Source organism: Cyprinodon variegatus, unplaced genomic scaffold (genome assembly GCF_000732505.1).
Source record: "Cyprinodon variegatus isolate N-32 unplaced genomic scaffold, C_variegatus-1.0 Scaffold405, whole genome shotgun sequence".
Classification (NCBI taxonomy): Eukaryota; Metazoa; Chordata; class Actinopteri; order Cyprinodontiformes; family Cyprinodontidae; genus Cyprinodon; species Cyprinodon variegatus.
This window is the reverse complement of record NW_015150858.1, coordinates 200,365-227,114: the sequence shown is the minus strand read 5'-3', so window position 1 is coordinate 227,114 and position 26,750 is coordinate 200,365. Positions and strand designations below refer to the sequence as shown.

The following is a 26,750-nucleotide window of genomic DNA, read 5'->3' as shown; positions in this document are numbered from 1 at the left end:
TTTATGTCTATGTCAATGTCTGTATTTTAAAGTATGTCTATGTCTGCATGGGAAAGTAAGAAATGTAATGTCAATTCTTTGTTTGACCACTGCATGTAAAGGCATTGACAATAAATCTGATTTGACTCTAAGTGGCAAAATGAAAGTCCAATTTAGAGTTTTTTTTCCTGCACTAGTAGAGGTTCATGCATACAGGTGAAAAACTTACACTGCTAATCATCGGAAACTAAATCCACGAAGCACGGAAGTGGCCACATTATGCTGTTGGGATGCTTTTCTTCAGCAAAATCAGTGGGTAAATGCTGTCGGGACGGTGGGAGGAGATAAATGGTAGTAAAGAAAAAAACTGCTACATCGCAAAAAATGTAGAAGTTAATTTTTCTTAAAGCATTTTTTTCTTGAATTCAGCAGGTTAGTGAGACACTTTGCCAAAATAATAAAACAATTAACTTTTAAAATAAGAAAAAACAAACACAGTCTTTTATTTCAAGTGCATAATATCAAATTTTCTCATTTTAAGGCTAAACATACTTATTCCGTTGACAGATCATCTTATTTACCCACTCAAATTATGGGGAAATACACTTATTTTAAGCATGTTTTGCTCACTTGCAGTGTAGAAGCTACAAAAGACTTGCAGCTGTGTGAAGGTTCAGATAAAACTGCTTAAGATACAATGGATGAGCTTGTCAAACACCAGAGCTGTGTCTAATTGAGCATCTTTGGCAAGATTTAAAAGGTTATCTTTAAATATCCTTTACATCTATTCTGACCAAGCTTATATCACTGAGCAACGAAGAATAGGTAAGTTCATCTCTAGATGTGGCAGGAATGTAGAGACCTACTCCACTGACAGTTTCATTTCCTGCTCAGAAGTAACTGTTGGGAAAATATTCCGTTTAATTAACGACACGTTGGGGAGGGTATCGAATGTTCCACCGTGCCAAAGTGACGATTATTTCCTGCTAGCCTGATTCAGCACATTCCTTGTTGGGTTATTCTGAGACTCCCTGAACTGCCGTTTAATTAACCCAGCACATTAACCCAAACAAAACCCACAGTTATGACGTAGGGAGACAGTGGTGTTGCAAGAGTTTGCCCTGCAATCGGAGGGTTGTTGGTTCAAGCCCCGACTCCAGCTTCGTCAGTGTTATTGTGTCCTTGGGCAAACTTCACCTGCATTGCCTACTGTTGGTCAGACGGCCTTGCCTTGTGTCACCTGGTGGCGCCCGGTATGGCAGCCTCCCTTCTGTCAGTGAGCTCCAAGGCAGCTGTGGCTACTCTGTAGTTTGCCACTATCAGTGTGTGTGTGAATGGGTGAATGACTAATGCAGTGTAATGCGCTTCGGTCGAGTCTCCTGACTCAAAATAGTGCTATATAAGTACAGGCCATTTACCATTTAGAACATTTACCAAACAACCTAAGGGCTGTTTACAGTCACTAGTTTGGGGAAATTTGTGAAGACTCCATATCAGTCAAGATTGCAATGCAGGAGCCTGTTTATCTGAAGAAACACCACTAATAATTGGAAAGTTTACTTTAAAAGGAAGACTAACAGTACTGTTGAATACCTGTGTTTCAAGTTATCTTAAACAACTTTTTACTCCTTGTGGCCCTGCCCTACTGCTGCTTCACTCCCACTCTCAGTCAGCCCAAATCTGTTCCTGTTTCATTCCTGGAGAGCGACACCTCAGAGCTCTTTTAGGCACAGCAGAACCAATCTTCAGCAGTTCGGGTCCAACGATTCTTCTGCGTTCATATCAGGAAAGCAGTGCTGACCCACCAAAAGGAAACAGCTCCACATCTGTCACTCATACAGTGGTTACAGCTGAATTTCCAGCAGGTATGGAGAAACCTCCTACCATTAAATCGATCCACAGATCCAGAATGACGCAGCGTAAAGAGGGGGAGAATAGAGCTTCAGCGATTTCAAGAGATCCAGATCAGAGACGGGCAAAGTCAGGCCACCACACTGGAGCTCCATCAGCCAGGAAGGAGAAGAGGCAGATGGAGAAGCCAGAGACAAACCAGGAGAAGGGGAAGGAGGAGAAGGAGGAGGTTATGGCCAAATCTACTGTGGTGGACATAGACCGCGTTAGAGATAACGAGGTCCAGGAGGAGAACATGGGGCTGTTGGAAGCAGCGGAGCAGGAGGATGGTGAGTTTTAATAAGGTTCTTTTCATTTGTTTTATGGTATTTTAATGCTGGCAGGTGAATGTGGTTGGGTTAAACATAAATTTAAGATTTTCAAGACCTATATGTTTGATTTCCTGTATTTGGTAAGAGAACAAAACCTTCTGTATTTCTGCAGGTCTAAAGCGTAAGAGCCTGGGACCATTTGAGTGGCTGCTGATGGTGTTTGTCCTGACTCTGGTTCTCCTCTTCCTTCCTCTTTCCATCTGGTTCTGCATTAAGGTATGAGCTGCAACCCTAAAACCATGGCTGACCTGTTTCACTGTGTTCTATTATCACTAAAACTCTCCAGAAACCAGAAAAAACATCAGTGCATGGAAAAAAATGCTTTTTGTGATGATAGTTTAAGCTTATAAATATCAATCATATATCATTCAGTAGGTATCAACTGAGTTTTTTTTACTGAGAGAATGTTTTCACTCACCAAATCAAAGCTGATCAAATCAGGTCTTTGATAGTTTTTTCTTTTTTCTTTTTTTTTTTTTTTTTGCTTCAGCATAACTCTAAGATGACACAATAATAAAAATCAAAGTAGTAATACATATCTGGATAAATATGTGATTGCCATAGATATAGATGCATTATATGTCATCTGTATCCTCCAGCTATCGGTGCCTGATGTTCAAATGAACCTTTCAGCACAAAGCTGTCATTTTGATTCACAGGTCATCCGAGAGCACGAGAGAGCTGTGATCTTCAGACTTGGTCATCTATTGCGAGGAAAACCCAAGGGACCAGGTCAGCACAAATCACTTTTATCCCCTCCTCACCTCTTCATCCCATGACACTGATTGATATATTTGTTCTTACTGATCATAGACAGTGATTTTAATTTAACAAAATATGGACCAGTAGACACTGATTTCCATAGTTCTCTAGATTTCTCTTTTTGTCCTAATTTTACCACTAATTTCTTTTTACCTTGGAATTTATTTATGAATGATAAACTTTATTGTCAGAAAGGCAATTTGTCTTATTTACAGTAGTGAGCTAACATACATAAATGTGTGCAAGAGTGGAGCTTTAAGATAATGGTATTGTTTTTCTCACATTTCTACGTCTTTCTGGTTTTTTTCTTTCAGCTTTATGAAGTAAGGGATTGAATTTTTCCTCCCTTTATCTTACAAAACAGCTCCATCTCTGTGATGTTGACAGACAGCATCTGAAGACATCGATTTTAAAATGTAGAGACAGATTTTTAATTGGATTTTCGTCTGGACTGGAATTTTAACCAAATAAATATGCTTTGATCTAAACTATTTGATATTTTTTCCTCTGGCTTTAGGGTGACTTTTCACTTTAATTTCAATTTATAAGCAGTCTGACAGAGGTTTTCTATTAGTTCTGATCTGTATTTTGTTCTTATAATCTGTTAACAGCTTCCCAATCCCTAATAAAGAAAAGGATTCCAAAAGCATGATGGTGCCACCACCATGTTTCCTTATGGGAAGGGTTTTGGTCTTGAATCCTTGAGAGCTGGTGTCTTGCTACCTTTAGATGAATTAATATCTTAACTACCTTAATACCATGCATTCAAGTTCTCAAGGGATTTGCTGATAAGCTAATACATTATTTTAGTCATGTGCAGGACATCTAGTCTGCAGTCCTTGAGGGCTTCTACCTTACAACTTTTAGATGCAATCCCCTTACCAACACAACTGAACTAAAAAGGTGTTTTGTTCCCAGGCTGTATGACATGCTGTCCTTTTCAATTTACTGTATGTGGCTCTATGCAGTACAGCTCTATCCAGCCTGACCTTGTTGCTGCAGTCTGGTTCAGGCAGCTATCAGTATAGTTTCAGTCACATCCTGCGGTCCACTTTTAGGATCAGAGAACAGATTAAATCAGCTGTAGCCTCCTTTCAGTTTCTATATTGTGAAAAAGAGAGGAACCTCATAACTGAAGGTCTGAGCTGATGTAAAATGTTATATTTTTCTTATTTTTTAACCATATGTAGCATTGCATGTTTCCAGAAAACCTCAGTTATTCTCATCTGACTTCACTACCATGTTTGCTTTGTCTCAATCATGGTTAGTTAAAAACTGCAAATAGGCGTCACATGTCTCTTCTTGCCCCTCATACATACAGGGGCCAGATTTGTGAAGTGACATTTGTGGGTCTCTCCAAGTCCACTACCTCCACAGTAACCTTGGACCCCATGGCTGCCTCTGATTAGCTCTCTAAGAGTTTAAAAACTCTGCTAATTTTTATCTAATTTTAGAAACATGCTCTAGCTTGTATTATCTGTCAAAAAAGTCATTATAGAAACTAATATATCTTCTTGTCTTTTGAAAAAATGAGGTATGGCAAATAACTGTTTAAGTAGCTGATTATGTCCTTTGTTATGCTATAAGTCAATATAAAGTGTGAAAGTGTCAGTATCTTAAATCATTTTAAATCTAAGACTTTTTTGTTTATACTTTATTTATACTTATTCTCTGCACCTCCCTGTTCTCTGCAGGCCTGCTTTTCTACCTTCCAGTCCTTGATATCTGTCACATAGTTGATATTCGGCTCCGGATGTTAAAGGTTCCTCCTCATGTGGTACAAAACAAACACAAAGAAGTCAAAAATAATAATTTAAAGCTATTAATAAATGACCAGATTTCCCTATGGCTTCCTCATGCAGGTGGTGACCAAGGACCTAGCAAGGCCAGAGCTGAGCGCGGTGTGTTATTACCAGATAGAAAATGTGGCTCTATGCAGTGCAGCTCTATCCAGCCTGACCTTGGTGCTGCAGAGTCTGGTTCAGGCAGCTATCAGAGACGTTTTTGCCCAGTATAGTTTCAGTCACATCCTGCGGTCCAGGCGGAGGATTGGAGGACAGATAAAAACAGCTCTGGACTCTGTTACTTGTCGCTGGGGAATCAAAGTGGAGAGAGTGGACATGTAAGGCTGAAAGCCTTTTTTTTTCCTGCTGCCCCATGTGTAACCTTTGTTTATATTTGTTGTAAGCTTTTAAGTTATTAGTTTCTCAAATAATTTTTTTGTGATTTTTTCTAGCATTGCTGACATATGTGTTGTGATTCTTGTGTTTGCTTTTCTTGTCAGAGATGAACTCAGTTTTCCTTTGGAGCTACAACAGAGTCTGGCTGCAGATACTGAGGCTAAGAGACAACAGCAGGTCAGAGTAAGGAATTATGCATTTTAAATAACTGTTCCTACTTAAAATACTTGTTTTTCTTCACTGATTTGAAGACAACATAACATAATTTTTTAGATCTCGTATGAAATAAGGCTCCACAGCCGTGAGGTGACAGGTGATTCATTACAGCTGTCCTTCTTGCTTGGCAGCAGGTAAAGGCATCAGAAGGAGAGACAGCTGTCTGGGAAGGCTTTAGAGCCTCCCTCCGTCACCTCCAGCCTGCCTTGGTCCTTCCTCTGCCTCCAGATCTCCTCAACATAAACCCTGAGCTCACCTCTCTCCCACCACCTCCCCCACCTGCGTCGGATGAGGACGAAGGTTTGATGTTGGCGAAGCCAGAGACAGACTCACCAATGATATGAAAAACCAATGACATTTAATTTATGTCTTGATCAAAACACTGATAAATTAACTAGATATATCAAATTATGCTAATATTCTAGTTTAAATGAAAGCTGAATTCAGTGAGCACAACAATAATAAAAAGCTTTGTTACCAAAGAAAATATGTAAAAAAAAAAAAAAGGTATTATTTGTGACGCTATGTGTAAGAATGATCAGGGAAAAAAGCATAAAACACTAAAATCCATGGAACAGGGAGGAAATGAAATACCAGAATATAAGCAGATTTTTTTAGAGTCAAAAAGGTAGGTTGTATGCCTCAGTTAATTTTAATTTAATGCTTTCAAATCCAGGCCTCTAATGTCAATTAATTATAAAGAAACTATTGAACAGAAGTATTTGAATTTCAACACCTTTAGTGTCACTGTGGGAGACCTTATGCATAATTGTATAATCGCTCCAGATCACTGAAATATGAAACATATTTATAATTTCATAAGAAGGAAAACAAAACTGTCAGGACTTTAAAGAGTATCTCCATAAACTTTATTTTCAGCAGGCTTTTTAAAGGGTTAAAAGATGCAAGCATGTCACCAGTGTAAAAGGTAACTTGAAGTAAATCTTTGTATAACAGTGAGACGATGAAAGAAAACGCAGACTATAAATGTTTATTTCTCTGAGGTTCTAATGAGGTTTTTTCAAAGTTTTTTTCTTTTTATTGTTGAATTATTGTTCCAAAATGTGTGGAATAGAACCTATAACCAATTCTACTTTAAAACTCTGCTAAATACAACAAAATAAATCAGACAACCTTAAACACATATTGGAGGATAAGTTTCGATCACATGTCAGATCACGGTTTCTTGGTCTTTTTTGTTGTGCTTGATGGTTTGGCTTCACCTATAGATGGATTTGGAGAAGCTGCTGTTGGGACTGATGGGGCTGAAAGAGATGGAGGTGTCTGTATCTCTGAAACAGAAAATAATGGCATTGTAACCTTTGATGATCCTCTTTTTATTAAATGATGAAGCAACAAGGTTTTACCACTTTCACGCTGAGGTTCTGGAGCAGGTGGGCTCTGCAGCCTTCTTTCCAGGTCCTGGATCGTCTCCAGCGCTGCATGCAGGGCCTCCTCTGCTTTCAGAGCTCGCTGCTCGGCGTTCTTCGCTCGCATCTCATAATTACTGAGCAAAAACAGGAAAAGTTCAACAAACATCTATTTCGTGGATGATTCATCTGGATATTTAATATTTAAGAAGCGACAAACAACATAAGATATTTAAAAGTTATTGCACTGCTTATGATCAATTTTAACCAGAAATATTTATTTTATGAAATATACTTTGGCCAAAAGGTTTTCATTGTCAGGCTTTTTTTGTTAAAAAATGACTATCTGACAATCTCATAAACAGCAGCCAAAAATCAAGATTTAAAGAAGTGGATTTAAAAAAAGGTACAAGTGGAGCTGTGAATAAAATACATGAGCTTTTAGAAATATTTATTCCTTTAACTGTTTCTACATTTTTTTCAACATGGATGGTTATATAGCAAAATTTCTCATTTCAATTCTGAAGAAGTTCACTTATCAGATTAAAAGCACTCTTTGAAAAAAAATGACAGGTATTAAACAAAATTTTCATTAAGCTCACCTTTCTGTATTAAAATGTTTTTCTATTGGTGTGATTCTAATCTTAAATACATGCTTTCATCGTCAGAAGTATTCATGATTGATAGGAATAATGGCTGGAAATAAACTGTGTTTGTTATAATATATGATGTTTAACATGATAAATTGAGTGTATTAAATAATAAAAAAGTATTTAATTTAATATTTTGATTAAATATTAATCCTTTTAAAAACATGATTTCATGTGACAGAGTAGCTTACAGTATAACTTCATTATGTATTTTTATAGGTGTGGTGATTTTTGTATTGAAACTCCTTACGTTAATATTTCATAAAGCCAAACTCAAATGCAAATGCAGCTGCAAGTCATTTGGGATTATATTTTAATTAGCTTTGCACATCTAGAGACTGACTTATTTTCTCATTTACGTAATAAATTAGCTCTAGACCAATTAGATTGGCTAGGAAAAGTCCGAAAACTGCTGCAAGGTGATCCTCTATCAGAATTCTTTGCAACCCCTAACAAAGTTTTGTTCCAGGTTTACCCTAAATCTAAAACCCCATCTCACAGCATGATGCTGCCACAATGATCAGTGTTTAATCTCCACACATTGTGCTTTGCATAAAGCTCTATTTTGATTTTATCTAACTAACTAAGCTATTCAATATATTTTACACCCACAGCCTGGCTGCTGAATTTTTTTTTTTTCTCAAACTTTCCTTTTGGCTTTTTTTTTCCAAGTCTGCCATGAAGGTGAAACTTGTTGAGTTTAAGACTAAAAGTTATGCTGTCAGAAGTCTCTTTTACCTAAGCAATAGATTGCTGGCCTTCTCCAGAGTTGTTTTCCTAATGCTTGTTACTTCCCATTAGGATGATGCACACCAGATGCAGAACAATGCTTTAGAAGATGATCAAGACATGATCTTATAACCAAGCCCTGCTTTAGATTTCACCACAGCTTTCTCCCTCACCGCTCCACTCTACCCCATGGTCTTTCTTGAGGCTGTTTGTTCTCTAAAGTTATCTGACAGACTCCCTAGACCTGCGAACTTCAGTCGGACATATAATCCCCTGGACAAGCAAGGGCAATTTCTAAAAAAATTATTGTACTCAGCTACAACCAGTCATATCAGTATAAAGGAAACTGAATATATATTTGTACAATTTACTTTTGAGATATTTATTTGAGAGCAATTATAATTTAAATTAAGAATTATACACAATGTTTGGTATTGCAAACATTTAAATATAAATATAATATAAATATTATATTAAATATAACTCTTTAAATATACGGAATTAGTACAATTTAAAACTTCTCTGGTAAGAAGAAAGAATAGAGAGAAAAGGCATAATCTGCAAGGGAATAATAGGATAAGATCTTGGATGTGCACGCTCGCTTCAAGGCGCAAAAGCCCAGCAAATATGGAATATTGAATTCGCCATGAGGAGCCTGCAAGAAAAGACTTCAAGGCAGACGGTAAATTCTGTGCAGCCTGCTCTCCAAACAAAAAGTGCTATTTAGGATTTGGCCTCCCCATTATGAACTCTCCCTGGGTGTTATGGGGGAAGGGACCAGAACTACCAGCTCCACTCCACCTCCCCTACCCGCCAACACCTGTGGAACAGAACTGGAGTGCTGGTTTATAAACTTTCATCTTATCGTGGACAATGGCCTATGGACAGCATTCAAGGACAAACTGAATGCACTCTTCATACACACAAAACTGACGCTCAAATGTCAGATAGACTTTCATGTTCCTCCAGCGTCCAATCTTTTTCCTTCTGCTGAAATGTTTGTCTCGTGTTACATGTGTTTTTTTTTGGGCTGAGGTGTTTTATTTTGATATCTCAAACTTTATCGTGTCAAGGTTAAAGTATGAGATATGCTTTTTTCCCCTCTCCCCAATATGGATCCTATCTTTCCACAGAGAAAAAGGCAGCGCTATAAGGGAACCGCCTCATGGAGGGGCCCTTGGAAGCTGTAAGAACCCACCACCAGCAGTGTTTTGCGGCACGCATGGCCTCAGTCAAATCGTTCCCCCAGCCAGCGCCCCCCTGTATGTACATACGTATATAGAAATTATATTTTGACGTCCACTTTATATTTATACTCAATATTTAACTTAAATCAATTCAAATTAAAAAAATATTGAATCAATCCAAAAGGTAAATGAAAACGATGAAAGAAATATGCATTACTTTCAGATTTCATACATGTAATTAAATAAATAAATAAATTGGGGTTCCTTTTGGAGGCTACTAATTGACGCATGGGTATAACTGCTGCCTTGCAGCAAGGAGGTTCCGGGTTTGATTCCCGGCCCGGGGTCTTTCTGCATGGAGTTTTCATGTTCTCCCTGATCATGCATGGGGTTCTAACCTGGAGAGAGGCATCAGCACCCCTCGTGACCCCAGCAGGGATAAGTGTGACAGAAAATGGATGGGTTCTTATGGGCCACAGAGTATTAAGGAGGTACCTTTTCAGGGAGATGTAAACTTTGAAAGGTTTGATTTTTTTATGTCTTTAAAAACCATAAATAAATTCATAGAAAGATCAGTGACCTTCCTTACCTTAGTTCTTGCTGCAGTAGAACTACTGTTGTTAGATCACTAAAAGCTCTGCTGTCCTCTTCTGTTACAGGAGAAACAATCAGCTGGTCGGTCTGATGAAAAGATTCAAACTGAGTTCAAACAGGCTGAATATAGAAGTGTAAAAATGATGAAAAATTTTAAACCATCTGACCCCAGTCAGCTGGACGCTGCTCTCCTCCAAGTATTTTTCTGTGATATTTCCATCATAGTCTATGAGCTTCAGCACAGGCCTGTCGCACTCCAACGGCTCCCCCTGCAGGACGACATTATTAGATATTTTACTTTTCAAAGCTGTGAAAGCCACTTTATTTAAGAAAATGTATGCTGCAAAATACTATATATATCATCAGAAACCCCAGAACCAAGAGAAAATAAAGTCTTTGGAACATTTAAATACAAATAAAAACAATAACAAGAAAGGTTTTAACACATGAAGTAAACATCCAGCATTAAAATCCTACAAACAAATTATATATTTTAATCAGTAAACTGTAGACTGGTCAGTTTCCTGATTTTTTGTTAAATGTTATTTTATATTAGATTTTAAACTACTCAGACATGTGTTCTATGACACCATGTAACTGGTCCAAAGAAGAAAATTCACTAAATTCACTGTTTCATTTCATATATCACATTGTTATGTGTGAAATCTTTTTTTTTTAAGTGCAAATAACTTAAGCTGTTCAGCAAATGTAAAACATAGAGTAATATGATCTTAGGCATGAACCTGGTTGCTCTAAAAATACTAACTTATAAATAATAAAAATTTAAATAATAATAAGTGAGGAAATTAATGTTTTTGGGGCTTTGTTTCAGTTCTTCCTCTGTCTTCTAAAGAGAAATAAAAGTAACACTTATCTCTTTAGAAACAGCTTAAATTATCTACTAAGTATCTGATACAACAGCAAGAGAACTTGAACTATGAATAAATCGAATAAATCAATATTTGGTTAAATGTTTTTCTTGAAGGTAAAACTGTTCTGGCAGACTGTCTGCATCATTGCTGAGAACTATTTGTTGTTCCAATCACTAACCTCAGTTGATTCTGGCTTAGTTTCATCACTGATGCTTTCAATGTCATGCCTTGAATCCACCAATGGATCTGCAGAGCCCTTTAACACAAGCGAAAACATTAACTCATTAACACTTTTAATTAAGTATGGATTAAGACATAAAAAAAATACATTTAACTGTTTCTTTATATTGTAGTTTTACAGGGACGAAGAAGTAGTTGTAGTAGTAGGATTAATTCACTAAACAGTGAGATAAAAACTCTTTGCATGTGTTAAATGTTTAACTTCTCCACAGAAATTCACAACATAGATTCCACTAAGTCTACGCAGAGCGAAACAGGTTCATCAACTCAACAAACATTCTTTTAAAACTGTTTAGATAAATTACCTAAATAGAAAAGATGTTAGCAGAAATATGAGACAAACTTATGTTTACCAAACTGTTTATTAATCTAAACCCATTAGAAAGTAACTTGTTTTTTTCCTCTTTTTCCTGCCCTGTACTAAAACTAAATTACATTCTAAAGAAATGCAATGACAGTCAGCTTTATTCAGCTTTATTTATTCAGAATGCATTTTTTATGAATTTTCACCATAGTCTTAATGCTTTCTGCTGGATTGGTGCTGCTTAAAGATTGTTCAGGTCGCTTGATCAGATGCTTTTCCGTTGATTTCCCATGAAGTCCTGTGAGCAGTATTTTGCTGGTCTCCACCCAATGATCACAGGCTCTCTGAGGACAGAAAAATAAAAAAAAATATGGAATGAAATGCAGACTTTTATGTTAACAGTAAAACAGCATGCAGTGATTTCTTCTCTTAAATGGTCAACTACATGTTTTAGAATATCACCATTCATACATGTTTTGTACTGAGCTACCTCTGTTTTGCCAGAGTCAATGGAAAATGTTACTGAAATCCTAAACCAATGACTGCACATATGCAGTCCTGTGTGCTGGCCTCTTAAAGCCCCTCCAGAAAATTTCAGGGCTGCAGTGCAAGTTGGAAACATGTTATTGCCTTTTATTACCTGCAACTTTTTGCACTCATTTGTCTCATTTTCCATCTCAGTTGTATCAGAGCCCAGGATCATGGTCTCTTCCAAAATCAAATTGCATGATCTATAATACAGAAAGAACAATTTCTGCTGTATAAATCCAGCCCAAAATAAAATGAAACCCCTAAATGTCCGACTGCTATTTCAAAGACAATCTTAATCTGAAGTAAGAAGCAGCTTTAAGATGATAAACGTGTGTTTTTATAAACACTGAGAGCACTACGGTTAAAAGAAAACAGTTCGCTTTACACAACTAGAACATAATAATACTGCTTAACAGCAGCTAAGGAGACACAAGACCTTATAAAGAGCTAAAGGCAACAATTGCTGTTACCTGTTAATAATGGTGGAAAAAAAGAGCAGTTTCTCAGCAAGTGTTTTTGCATCCTCTAGTAAAGCCTGTGAGTTTCTTTTCACAGAGCAGTCATCGTTCAAATCTTCATCCTCTTCGTCACTCTGGTTAGGAACCATGACAAGCATAAGATCCAACATCCAGCGGGTTTGAGCTATGTGAATAGAAATCACCTGGAGGGTGTGGAGACAATGAAACTTAGTGGTAACTTAAGGTCAGGAAAAGAAAAAGTAAAGAAATAATTATTTACTGGTCCCTCAAAGTCCCTCTGGCCAGACAGCTGCTCAGTAACAAACTATATGAAGGCAAAAAGATATTTGGCCAATTGCAATAATCAATTTATTAACGAAATGTAGGCTAAAGGGATACCATCGATTCAGATGATGATGAATATATATTGTGTTTTTATTTATATCTATATGTGATTGGAGAAAAACAAAGACAAAATGTTGCTTTATTTACTCAGACAAGAAATGGGCAGAAAGACAAACTAGGGAAGACATGCAGCAAAGGTCCCGAGGTCAGAGAGTGATGCCTACAACGAGGACAAGTAAGTTCTGAATATGTGCTGCGTATTCTCACTCTATGCCATGTCTCACTGCATATTTCTTGGCTTTTAGATGAAGTTGAGCATCTCATTCAATTAGAATTTTTAATTTAAAAGTCAGAGATCTGGTATAACCCTTATTTAATATGGCAGCCACACATGAAACATTAAAAAACAACGTATAAGTTGCTGATTTAAACTTTTCAGCTGCACTTTTGATGGGTAGTATCTCACTACATCAATGTACACAACATATCATATAATCTCTATAAGTGAAAATGTTCATTTTAGATTTGGAATGCAGAGAAAAACATCATTTTCAGAATAAATGGCACATATTCCTCCAAGATTTTACAATCTTGGAGAGCTGGAATGTCATTATTGTAAACTATTAAATCAGCGTTTGCAATTTGTTGAGATGCTTAGTCCCAGCAATACCATCACAGCTAGAAGATGAAGATTAAAAATGTTCAATAAATTTTATAAATTAAACACCAACATAAAATGTTTAGATATAATGTAAAGCACCAGGTTCAGAAATGCTTTTATCAAATACAAACATGCAAGGCACAATTAAATAGTCTATACCAGAAAGCTTTTTATGAACGGCAGCTATGTTGAATACTGAACTTTAAAATTCAATTTCATTCAATTCAGTTTATTTATATAGCAACAATTCACAACACATGTCAGAGACAATTCCACCAGATCAACCCGTCAGATTGATTCAGGAAAACCAGCTGATTTCATTGACTCATTAACTCGAAGGCAATCCCTCACACCAAAAATGAGACTTCTGTGGTATTTTTCATACATTTCTGACCATGAACTCAGAAGATAATTAATAATTAGATAATTATTTTGCTTCATTTGCCCTTTTTATGAAGATTTTTTGTGCTGCACAACCATTTTGATAAAAAAAAAGTTAATTGGAGTTTGAACACATTAAGTGGAGAGAAATTCCTTGCTATTATCTTCTGTTGATAGAAGTAGCAGAAAAACCCAAAGTAAATGTTTTTCTGACTCGTAACTAGAATGCCTTTAACATAGATCTGAGCTCTGACCTCTAAGACAAATTAAACATAATATGAGACCTCTTTGATTTCTGTTTTCCACACGTTCAGAGAGAATCAAGAATACAATGTGAGTTTTTCCTGAAGAGGGCTTAAACTCACCTCCTCTTCCAGTTTCTGGTTCTTGCTCTCAGTGAAGTTAGTCAAGCTGCTTGTGAACTCCTGGATGTCATCTAAGGCTTTTTTTCCCTCTCTGCTGTTTGAACAGATCAACACAGAGAACTAAATACAGGAAGATATTCATCAGCCAAACCACACACTGCCCTCTCTCCTGCAATAATTTACACACAGAAACTGCCTGATGTGCTCTTCATATGTTATTTTACGTTTTTTTTCAAAGCTTATAGGAATGAGTCACATTTTCTGCCATTACTATATTATACAGAAGCTCAACAAACCAAACACAAGAACAAAAAACACCTTTCCTCTAAAAAATAAGCAAATGATGTTTGTTCTAATAGTTTTTCTTTTATCAAAATCAGTTTTATCAAAATCAGTTTTTTCTTCAACATTTAAAATGACAGCAATAATATACAAGTAACTTACTAAAAGTCATGTTTGTTTTGGTCCTTTTGGTTTTGAGTTTTTGCGGTGGAGAACTGCAACAATATCTCCTCGGTTAGCTTTTTCCAGTTAAACAGTGCTTCTTCCAGTTTAAACCAATCAATCCCAGCAATAGCTGTGGAGGTCCAGGACTCCATTAACCAAACCAGTGACATCATCAGCCTGTGGATTCCTGCAAAACACATCCTAAATCACCTTTAGGAGATCTCCTCCATATCTTAACAATAACCTGACTAACATGAGATAAAATGAAATCGAAGAAGCGATAGAAAAACTGAACAGCTGTATAGATGTCAATGAGACTCTCTCACCATTCTCCCCACTGAGGTTCAGTTCAAACTGTTTGAGGAGTTCTATTAGGACCCTGTCCAGCGCTCTTATGGTCTGTGGGCTCTCAGCAGACTCAGCATCAGAGTAAGTGTGTCTTTTAAAGAGCTGAAGGCTCACATCCAGCCACTTTTTCTGGACACTGCGCAGCTCATTTAGTTTCTGCTGAAGCAAAAGCTGTTTTTCACCTTGGTATTCCTCACACTGGAGTGACAGCATCTGCAAAAACAAAGCAAAGTAAAGCAAGATGAATAATTTAACTATTCAAAAAACTCTTTTTTAGACCACCAGGTCGGAGAAATCCCTCTAGATTTTTTTTAGAATGGTATTCATTATCCATTGAGTTTTCTTTTTTTTTTTACATTTTATCAAGTTACAACAACAAACTTTAATGTATTTTTGGGGGGATTTTATGTGTGAGAGACACACAAACTAATGCAGCCTGTAAAGTGTGAACGCATTATGAAAAGGAAATCAGTGAGACCGAAGAAGAATAGATAGAAAATTACATAAAAAAGAAGTTCACTATAAGTCATACGGTTTTCTGGTTGCTAACATTAAAATTAAACCTTTTACACTTGATCCAAAACTTCTGTCTGAGTATATACCAGAAAACACAACCCCTCACCCTGAACACACCTCCCTGCTGTAAAACCTAAATCCTGTCCTGTTCCAGGGTAGAGTCCAAAGGAAAATGGATGGAGCCAAATGAAGGAAAACTCTGGAAGGAAACTTGATTAGACTAGGGTGGAGATTCATCTCCCAGTATGGCAGTGAGCCTAAAACGCTACTCTCTAAATATACAAACCTGGCAGAGACAAATAATGTTGCACTAAAGGAAGTAAGTAAAGGTTTTCTAAAGCTCTGAGGAGGAGAGCTGAATACTAATATCATGCCTGCCAAACCTTTTAGATTTTATTTCTAAAACATGTTGAACATTGTATATTTTTTTCTTCCACTTCAGTTTTTCACAACCTTGTGTTGGTCTGTAACATAAAACCCTGATAAACTAAATTATAGTTTGTGCTTCAAATGGCAAAACGTTTTGTTTAGCTGTTTCAATATCTCTTTATATTTCCTGAACCAATATAAAACATTGTTTAAACATTGACGGAAGCAAATAGAGACCATTCAGATCTAGATATGTAACAAAGAACACATAGAGCAGAACTGGTATGGGGTGTAACGATAATAAAAACAAAGCTGATTTTTTTCTTGCCAGATTAACTCAGTAAATATCCCAGGAAATTCATGGTAACATTTCAGTGAGAAGGACATTGCTCTCATTTAGGATAAGAGCCTGAAAAAGACAAGAAAGTAATTAAAGTTTTGTCTTACATGTGAGCACTGCTTTACATCTGCAATAATCTCTTCAAGCGCTGAGCTGCCATATTCTGGATCAGAACCCCTTGTGACATCAGTTGAGCATATTAGCTTCAATAAAGTTTAAAACAAAATTCAAATAGAATCCCAAAGGTTTTTATTTTGAAAACTATTTTCTTACTTTTTCTGTGTTTTGAGAAAATTAGACCACTTAGTGATGCTTTGCTGCGTGGATGTGAGCTGTGCAAACTGAGCGTGTTCAGTCCGCTTCAGCTGGGACATGAGCATGATCAGCTGCTCCTTCCAGTAGCTGGTTAACTCCACTATGTTATGCAGATCTTCTGCATCCTGCGTTAGGAGGAGATGTAGCATTGTTGAACCATAATTTATTGCTTTAGTGAAAGAGTGGACATTTTACTTTTACCTTTGTTGAGATGAAGAGGAGGCAGTGTTTTGCTGTCTTGAACCAGCATTCCTCGGCGACGTGAAGCTCTCTGAAGACCTGAAGCTTCTTTACTTTAATCACCTGATAAAACAGAAACAGTTTAACAAAATCTGCAACAACAATGGGTCCAACTGACACATTTAAGAGTAAAATGTAACTGTATCCTACGCTCTGTGTCTAATTCTTTGTTTTATTGTGCTAGAAAGGGCCCTTAACTGAATGGTTTAAAGCTGTTGGGGAAATATATAAAAAGAAGACCAAAACATATTTGGTTATCTTTCATTCATTCATGATAACATTAAGTCATAGAGATGGTAAAATACCAATTTACACACAGAAAACAATAAAGAACAGCAGAACATAAATGCTTCCTGTACTTCCAGGGCGAGGCTGAAGGTGAACTGGCTCCAAAGATCTCTGTCTTCAGTGATCTGCAGCAGCTGATCCTCCAGACGAGCCCTATGCAGCTCATACAGCTGGTGGTAACCCTGGACAACACTTAGAAACACATTCATCATTTTAGAGGTAACTCTTTTGAAAACTGTTTAAAATCTGGCCTTTTATGACCCCCCAGAAAAGTGTTGCAGAGGTTTTGTGCTGACTCATTTTAAAGTGAAATGAACTGAGTTACAGCATGGACTGCGCACAGAAGCAGAGCCAAGTAAAGGTTCTAAAACAAGCAGAAAGGTTTAGTCTCTTCTAATTTAGTTGATAAATGGCGATATAGCGAGCCATTAATCACTATTACAGGTGTGCCACACTGACTCTGAGCTGCTGTGAGTCTCTCTGAGGCCTTCAGCCAGTTGTTGTTGTCCATGATCCACCTGCTGGGAAACAAACGCCTCGTGGTCTCTGATGTTCGATAGTTCGCTGACGAGAGAACACACAAACACAAAAACATGAAAATGATGAGACACATCTCTCACCTTTACATTTGTTTGAAACAGACTCATTTAAATGGTATATTATTCAAACTTACAGAATTTATTATCTCTTCCTAAGAGTCAGTTTATTAAATTCTCCCACAACACATTAACTTTGCTTATTTTCTCCAATTATTCCGGCCCTGATCTACACACGTGTTTAGCTGCTGGATGGAAGCCTTGATGCGGTGGATTTCCTCGATGAGCCGGCGGTCCACAGCCCGCTGTGCCACCATTTCAGTGTGTAAAGCCATCAGACGGCGTGGGATTCCGTCCAAAAGGGACTGGTACCGCTGTCTGGACAAAAAGAAAAAAAAATAGGAAATATGAGCTCTTGGTCAGTAGGAGGAAGATATTTGCTGAAAATTTTTTAAAGAATAGAGTTGAATGTTGCTTATCCTAGAGTAATTTTCCAATTTCACACTGAAGCAAACAAAGAAGCTCATTAAATTCAACCCTTAACTTCTCGATAAGGTGAACAGATTTTTTATTTTTTTTTTTATTTCATAACCTAGTCTTTCAAAAAATACCCTGCCTCTTGCCAAATGATCGCCTTAGATACTGTAGGTTAGCCTGGGTGCCATTCCGAACTTAGTCCCGCCCACAACGTTTGAGGTCGGGAAGTTCGGTCTGGCATTGCTTAATAGTAGCACGACTCGAGTATGCTCGCACAATATCTGGCGGGCCAATCAAATTGTCAGGGCGGGCTTTATACGATGATGGACAGATGATCAACAGTAACGTAATCAACCACGTCACCAAAGCACACTTGGGTGACAACAACAATGGCTGCCGCTGGAGAGTTGAGGTGTGTAGATTCTGCTATTAGGTCTGTTCTAGAAGATATCGTCAGCAAATTAATTTTAAAAGAGGAACAGAGAAACGCGATCAAGGCTCATCTTCTTATTCTAGGCGTGCAACTGCAGGCTTTGATTTTTGTTGACAACAACTATGCGTCGCTTAACATACGTCACGCACTCCGTTGCTCTTATTGGTTGTAGGTCTATCCAATTGAGTGCAGAGGCTTTTTTTTTCCTGGTTCGTTCAAAACACGCCCCATAATCACAGCTCTATGGAGCAGTATCAGACTCATATTCTGACTAGAATTGAGTAGGACTACGTCAGGCTAACTATAGGTACCAGCTGTCATGATGTTGGCACAGATGACTGGATTATTAGTTAATTCCTTCCACCTGCTTAGCTCCGCCCAGTTTTCATCTGCCCTCATCTGATCCAGCTCCTATTTATGCTGCCTGTTTCCAGCCATCAGTGCCAGATTATTCAAGCTGAGTGTGAGAGTTATCTAGCATACCCTGTTGTGTTTTGACTGCCCGATTCTGACCCGTTTCTGTGCCTGGATTCCTTAGTTTTGGCTTGCCCCTGTTCCGGTCTGTGTCTGCCTGTTCATGTACTTGGACTGCTGTTTGGATTCTGCCTGTTAACGACCTTGGATCTGTCCGCTAACCCCGGCTTAGATATTCCCTTTGGATTCTGCTGCACTTCTGCATCTGCTGGCTTCCACTCGTCACTCTGCTCTGCCTAACTTCTGGAACTCCCTGGGTGGCTCCCGCTGCAAGAAGTGTTGAAGGACTGGTTCCTACTCCTTCCTCTGGACACGGACAGAACTAAGTACCAGGTTAGTTACTCACATGCCCGTTATTGTTCCCCGTCTGAGTCTAGTGGTCACTAACCTGGGTATCTATCTTTACAGAGAGTTCAGCAAGCCGGTCCCAGCTGACGAGCCGCCCAATCCAGAGCTGTCAAAGCATTTTACTTTTAAACAAACCTGTTCTGTCTGCCTGAATTCTGGGTCCTATTTTCTTAGCCTTGACATCAGCACATCCATTACTCTGCACAGATAATTAACTATAGACAATAGTTGGATGGATGATAGTTTTTATATGAGGTTATGATATGACACACTTTAAAACAGTAGTCTTGTGTGTCTTTTTTTTAGTCTGCGTCCGACTTGTGTGTATTAAGTGTTTTGTTTTAAGGCATGAAAGGGTCATCAAAAGCTCGCCTCCTGGTGCAAACACTAACCTGAGTTTAGCCAGGAGCTGTCCTCTCTCAGCACAGCCCACAGTGACCTGTCTGATCACTTCATGGAAAACAATGTTGTAGATCTTCTGTTCAGTCTTCACCAGTTCCAACAGGCCCTCCAGCTGTAAACAAGTCACCCACCTTAAAATCTCAGAGCGATTTTAGATTCTTTATCAAAAATGAGCCGTACTGACTATTAAATTGCAGATATATTTGGAGGCCTTCTGCGTCAGTATTTGATTTACCTTATCCTTTACATTTTTACACTTAGGCTGAAAATGTTCCCTAAATGTGTGAAAAATCTTAAATCTCAATATTCTTCTGACTCATCAAAATTTTTTAGCTACCTCATCCTTTTTAAATAGCAAAATCTTTACGTAAATTGTGAAATATCATTGTAGCTAAAAATGATTTGAAGGAAGAGGTTGTTAGATTCAAAAACATACTGACAATGTTTCATACATTAATAATTTACAATGACTGATTTATTGAGAATTAAAGATAAAAGGTTACTAAACTGTACATGTTGTTCTACTGGTTACATGTTGAGGGATGTTAAGCAGATTTGGAGCCTTTTTCTATGTTGATTTTGCTAATTAAAGATTTTCTGATGGACCAGACTTACTTGGCACATCTCAGTCAGCTCTTCGCTCTGCTGATCCACTCCGGCCTTTTCCAGCATGTCATCCATCATCCTCATCAGCTGGATCGCTTCCAGTCGACCACTGGGTCTCCTGGTCACACATTTTCACACAAACAGATTATAGCACACATGTAGAGAGAGCTTGTTTTACCGGCATATTTCCAACAAAACACATCTGATCATTGAATCGAACTGTACTGGTGAAACTTCTTTCTTTTCAGTTTGATTAATCTGTATGTTTGGACTCACAGAGATGGAAGGACTCTCAACCTCTTCTCTTGATCTTTGAGCTGCACTGTGAATGCACTGGGAAAAAAGGCAGAATAGGAAATACATCAGAAAAAACTATTCTGCATTGATTATTATCCTAACAGACCATAATGACGTTAAGGAAACTCACTCTTCATACAACTCTAGGCATTGTATCCCTTTGTTCTTCACGATGTGAAATTCTTCAGGGATCACTGCTTCAGGGATACTCAAGTCCTGAAAGTGGTAAGAGAAATATTATTTATTATTTGTTGAATTTTTTCACAAAAATAACAATGGTTGTCAAATACGCTGCTGTTTAAACAAACATGGGGACATATTTATGAAAAAACAACTACTAAATAAGGAAGTAAACATATATAAATGAGTAATGTATTTAAAAAAATCCTCAAAATATTGGGATATCAATTAAACCTGGTGATATTGGTGCACCCTGGGACAAAAACAGGATTAAGAGAAAAAAAAACTTCAATTGGACATATATTCTCTCTGGCTCCTCCTTCTTCCTAACATAGTCCTATCACATGACAGCCTGGTTAACTGGTCTGTCTAAAATACCATTAGTTGTAATTCTCTGAGTAAGAAAAAAAAATACTAATTTCTTTGGTATTATTTTATGCCACATTGGAGCATCTATGCATCACTGAATAAGAAAATAAATAAAATATTGACCATTTCCTTATGCGGCTCACCTGTGGGTCCCTGATGCTGTTCTGCTCATTTACCGGTGGCAAAAGCGTCATTTTCTTCTGTTTTACCCCACCATCGCACAGGAATGAAATATCCCTACAGTAGCATCATGTATGGAGGGAAGAAATGTATACAATCCTTTATATAAAATATTAAAATGACAGGGGTTACATAAAACTCATTTTAGTATATTAGCACCTGATGAATAATTACTATATAGTCATTGTCAAAGGAAATCTGTCATGTTTTTGGTTCTGTTTAAGTTTTCTCTTTGAGTTTTCGTAGGTTTCATTTCCATTTTGTGTTTTTTAAGTTTTTTTTGGTTGTATTTAAGTTATTATGTATTGTTTAACATTTATTGCCATCTTGTGTCCATCTCCTCCTAGCTCCCTTCCTCTGCCCACACCTGCGCCCAATCTGCGGAATAGCCTGGTCTTTGTTCAGTCGCCCATTTATATTCCTCCTCTTCAGTTATTGTTTGCTGGTTCCTCATTGTTTCTTTGCCCTTCGTGTGTGTTTTCCCTGACGTCTCCTGGGTTTAGGTTTTCCTGTATTATGTTTGTAGACTTTTGCTTCACTTGCCCTTTGAAACATTATAAAATTAGCAAAAAAAAAAAAATTCTTCCTCCTTCTGTCTCTGCGTTTGGGACCTCAAACATCCACAAAACCTGACTAAATAAGTCAGTTTAGTTTGTTTAGGTGTTTGCCCTTAGTTTATTACTTCATCAGATTCTAATTAGATCCAACCTCAGGTGTAAAATAAAAATAAAAAAATCAAATGACAGGGTTTTACTGTGATCATCTAGATCAGAAATATGAAGAAATACGAAGCAAACTCAGCAGCTTGCAGCGAGTAGAATTATTTTTTCTGTTATAATTCACATCGTTGAATAATTTTATGCATTAATCTATTTTAAAAGCCTTTGCATCGTTGTAATTGACCGAGTTGAAGGCTGTACAATACATGGCCTCAAATTTGACTGGGTAGCAGCAGATATGCATTTTGGATTATTTTATGTTTCATATAATAATGACAATTTGAAATTTGTTGTGCATTTTTTATACTCTGCAAAGTTCTCTGTGGACATTCTAATTAGGTCCTCTAGCCATTTCAGATGTGTTTGGGCAGAGCTCCATTGTGCTGCAAAGAAAGGCTGAAGATTGAGGTCGTCTCTCTAAAAGAATGGCAATTTTCTTTTTACAAAGGTGTAACAAATCATCTATTTTTTTAACGGAAATCTGAGCTGTAAAGACATCAAATGTTACATAGGGGAATAAGTAATATAAATATTTGTCATTGTCTCATTTTTCTGACTGACCTGCCCGCTCCTGTCAGCGATGTTGGCTGTTCCAGGAGGTATTTGTATTTGTTGCGTCCAAATGGATGATGCCAAACTGCATCTGGCCGCCTGACTCCGCAACTCTGCACAAAAAAATTGTCTTAGAAACATAAAAAAACACAGAAAAGATCAGAAAGGACATCCACAGGTGCTTGTGACACAGGGACAATGACACCTCCAGCATTTCCACCCAGATTGGGTTCAAAATGTGAAAGGAATTTGTTTAATTGCTGCAATGTATTTTAATTCAATTCAGTTTATTTATATAATGCCAATTCACAACACGTCATCTCAAGAAACTTTACAGAGGCGGTTCAACCAGATCATACAGTCAAACTGATTTTTTTTAACGGCACTAGTGACTCGTTTTTATGGACAGTAGGCTGACAGGAAAGGGGGTATGAGAGAGGGAGTGAGACATGCAGGAAAGGACCAACGCCAGATTCGACAGGCCCGTCAAACTGATCAAACTGAAGTTTTCTATCTAAGGAAAACCAGTTGATTGCATCGACTCATCCCTCACACCGAGCATGCTTGTAACGACAGTGGAGAGGAAAATCTCCCTTTTAACAGGTAGAAACCTCCAGTGGAACCAGGCTCAGTGTGAGCGGCCATCTGTTGAGGCCGACTGGGGTTCAAAAATATTTTAACTGTAAATATCTAATGTGTTAAGGCAATTTACAAAGCTTTGTGTTATTAGTTGCTACTAATGGAATCTGACCAGAGATAATATAATTGCCTTTAAGCATATAAGAGTAAGCAAAGAAAAAGGTTGGGCAAATATAACTTACATAATGAAAACATGTTATTTACAAAATTTTGTTTTACAGTTTTTATTATTTTAACAAATCATTAAATTAATTTGAGAGTGCCTCAAAATAACATTACCCTGAGACATATTTCTTTAGATTGGACCTCTCTTGTTCGATCATCAAACACATTTTAATATCCAATTAAGAGAACCTAAGTAAATTTAGTAAAAGTAAAAGTAGTTTGAATTAAGAGCTAAATCAACACGAGCTGATGAAGAAACAGTCAAGCCTAATGTTAAATACTATCTGCGGCCATTATCATATGCTGAATTTGTTGTAATTAACCACAGTAATTTTGACAGTTCGTCATTTCTGGCCAGAACAGTAGAATCGAAGGTATCGAAACATGTCAAATAAATTCAAGAACAGAGGGCTCATAATAAATCTGGAATAGGTTACAAAGCTGTTTCTAAGCTTTGCTGGTACATTTTCAAAGGCCTGTTTCACATGTTCCTGATCTCTAAAGATTTTGGGGAATACATTTTTCTGGGACTCGTGAGAGGGAAAATGTCAGTAATGATGGGACCATAAATATGACTCCAAGCTCAAAAACACTGGCTTTTTAGACAATGACAATGAGACAATGATACGAAGAGCACCAGTAGATCCATGTGCAATTCCCAAAAATACTAAATAAAATAAACTTTTAAAGTGGCCTGGGCAGATATGGAGTTCCAGTTAATCTGATGAAGGTGTTGTAGTACCACCATAAACAGATCTTTTATGCTTGAAAGAGCCCAGTCTGACTAAATAATCTGCAAGAAAGGGCCCAACGTTCCTCCATCATGGTGTCAAACACTCACTCGGTTATTTTACATACTTCATAACAGTTTTTGCAACCAACAGGGAGGAGACTCAGTTATTGGGTTAAGGGAATTATTTATTGAACTGGGCCAGGTCAATGTGGATAACTTTTCCCATCTGATAAGTAAAATCGTTTGTGAACTGCATTTTGTATTAACTCAAGTCATATTTGTCTGTAATCAAAGTCTGTTCAATATTATAACAATAATGTAACAAAGAATATATATTTATACCGGGGTCACTGAAATTGAGCCCTAAAGGAGAAAACTACAGTAGAAGACCAGAGTAAAAAAAATGGCCAGGAGGGGGCAGTAAATACAAACAAATTATTCATTGAATGCTTATTAATGAAGCGATACTTTGGGCAGAAAAACATGTAAATATGGGAATATTCTGCTGATTTCTTCAGCCTTTGCCAAGTATTATCAGCTGTGTGACACCTTCTTTACATTGAATAACAAATATGAACAACTAACATGTAAATTACTCTTTTTTTAATGAGTTGAAGGAGAAAACTGAACTTTAAACAACTGTGTATAAATCCCAATGTGTTATCTAAAGTGGAAAGACATCAGTACTTCACAGTTCCGGTGATGTGCAGTGTGGCCCTGTGTGTTTCTGCTGGAGACCGTGGAGGTGAAGCTGAGCAGCAGTTCATCTGGGATGCTGGAAGGTCTGACAGTAGGTGGTTGCTTCTTCCTGATCCCCAGCAGAGTTTGGATGTTCAGGTCAGCCTCTAAGAAAAAGAATACAAAAAGTGAGTATGACTCTGTTATTTGTGATTTTATAAAGAATAACAGTCTTATATATCTTTAGAAAAAAGTTAAACAATCCAGTGGACTTTGTTTCCAAGTTTGAAGACATTTCCCTTCCCATCCAGGAAGCTTTTTCAATTCAAAACATCAGAAATATTGTTGAATTTGAGGCTTTATAGAGTGGACCAAAACAAAGGCTTGTTTTGGCTTATATATCTTAAGTTTATATTTAAGAACGTGCTAGGTGAAGAATTTGTTCAATCAGACCAAATATGTTAGATTTTGAAGTAAAGATAGCCAAATGTAGTTTAAACGTCTAGCATTAAAAACAAACGAAATAAACAAACATAAAAAGTCCTCAGAGATCCATTCTTTTAATAAACCAGCTTATCGTTGCAAGTGTCCATCTCTAGCAGTCATTGGGTAAGCAGGCCGCACCTTGGCAACACAGAGACACAGGAATAAAAAAAAACAACATCCATGCACACAAACAAACAATTAAGAGTGACCAATTATTGTGACCTGACAGTTATTCTTTTGGGATTGTGGGAAAACTATTTGCATAAACAGCCCAGACTGATATTCAAACCTTAGGCCCATTTGCTGTGGGTTAGTGGCAGAGTTTAGTTTTAAAGAGCTACATTTTGAGAATGATTTAGAATAAGAGGGATATTTATAGGTAGCTTTATCAAACTATATTTTACTTCTAAGTAATACATTAAAGTTGTGCTTTTCTAACTCACCAAATATTTAGGCTCTGGAGCCACCAACATTGTTATCCACATACTTATACTTGTAGCCTGCTAAAGAAAGCACATCTTGGTCTTAATTTAATTCAATGCAATTTATTTATATAGCCCCAATTAACATTACCGTAATTTATAGGGAAGAGGATTAGGGCCACTGAAAAAATAAAAAAAGTTAACTGATTTTTAAATTTTATTTCAGTTTAATATGGAAAAAAGACAGATTTCTGACTTTAATCTCAGAATTTTGGATCTTAATGAAGTTGGGCACCATGAAGGAAGAGGTGTGGGAGCATTCAGCTTTACTGACAAAGATGTGAGTTGTTTGGGAGGAACTTTAACACATCAGTGGAAAATGACGGAATTAGGTGACTTATTACATGAGAATTCTTAGATTAAAGTCAGAATTCTGAAAAAGTCAAGAGTTCTGAGATTAAAGTCAGAATTCTGACTTTTTTCTCATTTTATACTTTTTTTTTAATCCAGTGGCCCTAATCCGCTTGCACATTTATTTTATAATTACCCTTTAAACTATTATTCGAAGTGTGGCATTCATGTCCAATTTTAGATTTGATACTTGCTGAGCAGCAATGAGGCTACAAAACAGGTTTAACAAACTCAGACTCAAATCTGAATTGATCAGTCCTCAGTTTACAGAAGAATTTTACTATGATGACAGAAACAGAGTTGAATAAACTCTTTATGAGACTGAAAAACTCTTATTTTCTTTAATTTCAGGTTTACCACCGAGCAAAAACTGGTTGAAAGACGACATGTTTTACTTCCAAACGACGTCTACATTTGGTTGAAAAGCCTTTTCAAACGTCTATTAATGGACTAAAGGGGGACAAAATCAGACCGATCAAACTCAGCCCATTTCCCAACAATCAGTTCTGGACTAAAGCAAGACTATGACAGATTAATTCTAAAACTTCGGAGCCCTGGTGGGCCACCAGCAGCGGATGGATGTGAATAATTTACCGTATGCTCGCTGTTCTCTGGGTGAACCCGGAGCTGAACGGTCTCTGGCAGTGGACAGGGACATCCTCATCTAAATAAAATCATCTGATATAAACAAAACTTCTAAACTATAACAAAGCAATAAAGGCGAGAAGCTAATG

General features: G+C 37.3%; 2 protein-coding genes across 6 annotated transcripts; one reads left to right on the top strand and one right to left on the bottom strand.

Moving 5' to 3' along the window:
• Window positions 1-1,736: 1,736 nt before the first annotated feature.
• Window positions 1,737-5,836, top strand: nphs2 (nephrosis 2, idiopathic, steroid-resistant (podocin)). Of its 5 annotated transcripts, none has more exons than XM_015387855.1 (7): window positions 1,737-2,159; window positions 2,314-2,417; window positions 2,861-2,933; window positions 4,658-4,740; window positions 4,826-5,085; window positions 5,248-5,320; window positions 5,494-5,836. In XM_015387855.1, exons 1-7 carry the CDS (start codon window positions 1,847-1,849, stop codon window positions 5,701-5,703), a joined length of 1,116 nt encoding a protein of 371 aa, XP_015243341.1. In that variant the 5' UTR covers window positions 1,737-1,846; the 3' UTR covers window positions 5,704-5,836. The 5 variants fall into 5 exon arrangements, with proteins under 5 accessions (XP_015243341.1, XP_015243340.1, XP_015243339.1 ...); XM_015387854.1 differs by having other exon boundaries at window positions 5,491-5,836; XM_015387853.1 differs by having other exon boundaries at window positions 5,248-5,326.
• Window positions 5,837-6,468: 632 nt separating this feature from the next.
• axdnd1 (axonemal dynein light chain domain containing 1) lies at window positions 6,469-26,674 on the bottom strand. The gene is made up of 25 exons (XM_015387858.1): window positions 26,611-26,674; window positions 24,707-24,864; window positions 22,492-22,595; window positions 21,175-21,268; window positions 20,613-20,698; window positions 20,462-20,518; window positions 20,195-20,303; window positions 19,570-19,691; window positions 17,683-17,823; window positions 17,369-17,473; window positions 16,981-17,101; window positions 16,583-16,684; window positions 16,340-16,506; window positions 16,174-16,243; window positions 14,820-15,054; window positions 14,491-14,680; window positions 14,047-14,140; window positions 12,307-12,497; window positions 11,946-12,036; window positions 11,512-11,649; window positions 10,940-11,017; window positions 10,057-10,158; window positions 9,885-9,976; window positions 6,730-6,866; window positions 6,469-6,651 (listed from the first exon to the last, which is right to left on the bottom strand). The coding sequence occupies exons 1-25, from the start codon at window positions 26,672-26,674 to the stop codon at window positions 6,536-6,538; spliced, it is 2,964 nt and encodes a 987-aa protein (XP_015243344.1). The 3' UTR covers window positions 6,469-6,535.
• Window positions 26,675-26,750: the final 76 nt, after the last annotated feature.

Bases quoted from the DNA above. Each gene is read 5' to 3' on its own strand.
- nphs2 (XM_015387852.1), top strand. From the start codon at position 1,847: ATGGAGAAACCTCCTACCATTAAATCGATCCACAGATCCAGAATGACG. The intron at 2,160-2,313 runs GTGAGTTTTAAT...GTATTTCTGCAG, and splicing joins AGCAGCGGAGCAGGAGGATG to GTCTAAAGCGTAAGAGCCTG. The intron at 2,418-2,860 runs GTATGAGCTGCA...TTTGATTCACAG, and splicing joins CCATCTGGTTCTGCATTAAG to GTCATCCGAGAGCACGAGAG.
- axdnd1 (XM_015387858.1), bottom strand. From the start codon at position 26,674: ATGTCCCTGTCCACTGCCAGAGACCGTTCAGCTCCGGGTTCACCCAGA. The intron at 14,681-14,819 runs GTGAGAGAGTCT...TGTGTTTTGCAG, and splicing joins GAACCTCAGTGGGGAGAATG to GAATCCACAGGCTGATGATG. The intron at 11,650-11,945 runs GTAATAAAAGGC...TTCTGTCCTCAG, and splicing joins ATGAGTGCAAAAAGTTGCAG to AGAGCCTGTGATCATTGGGT.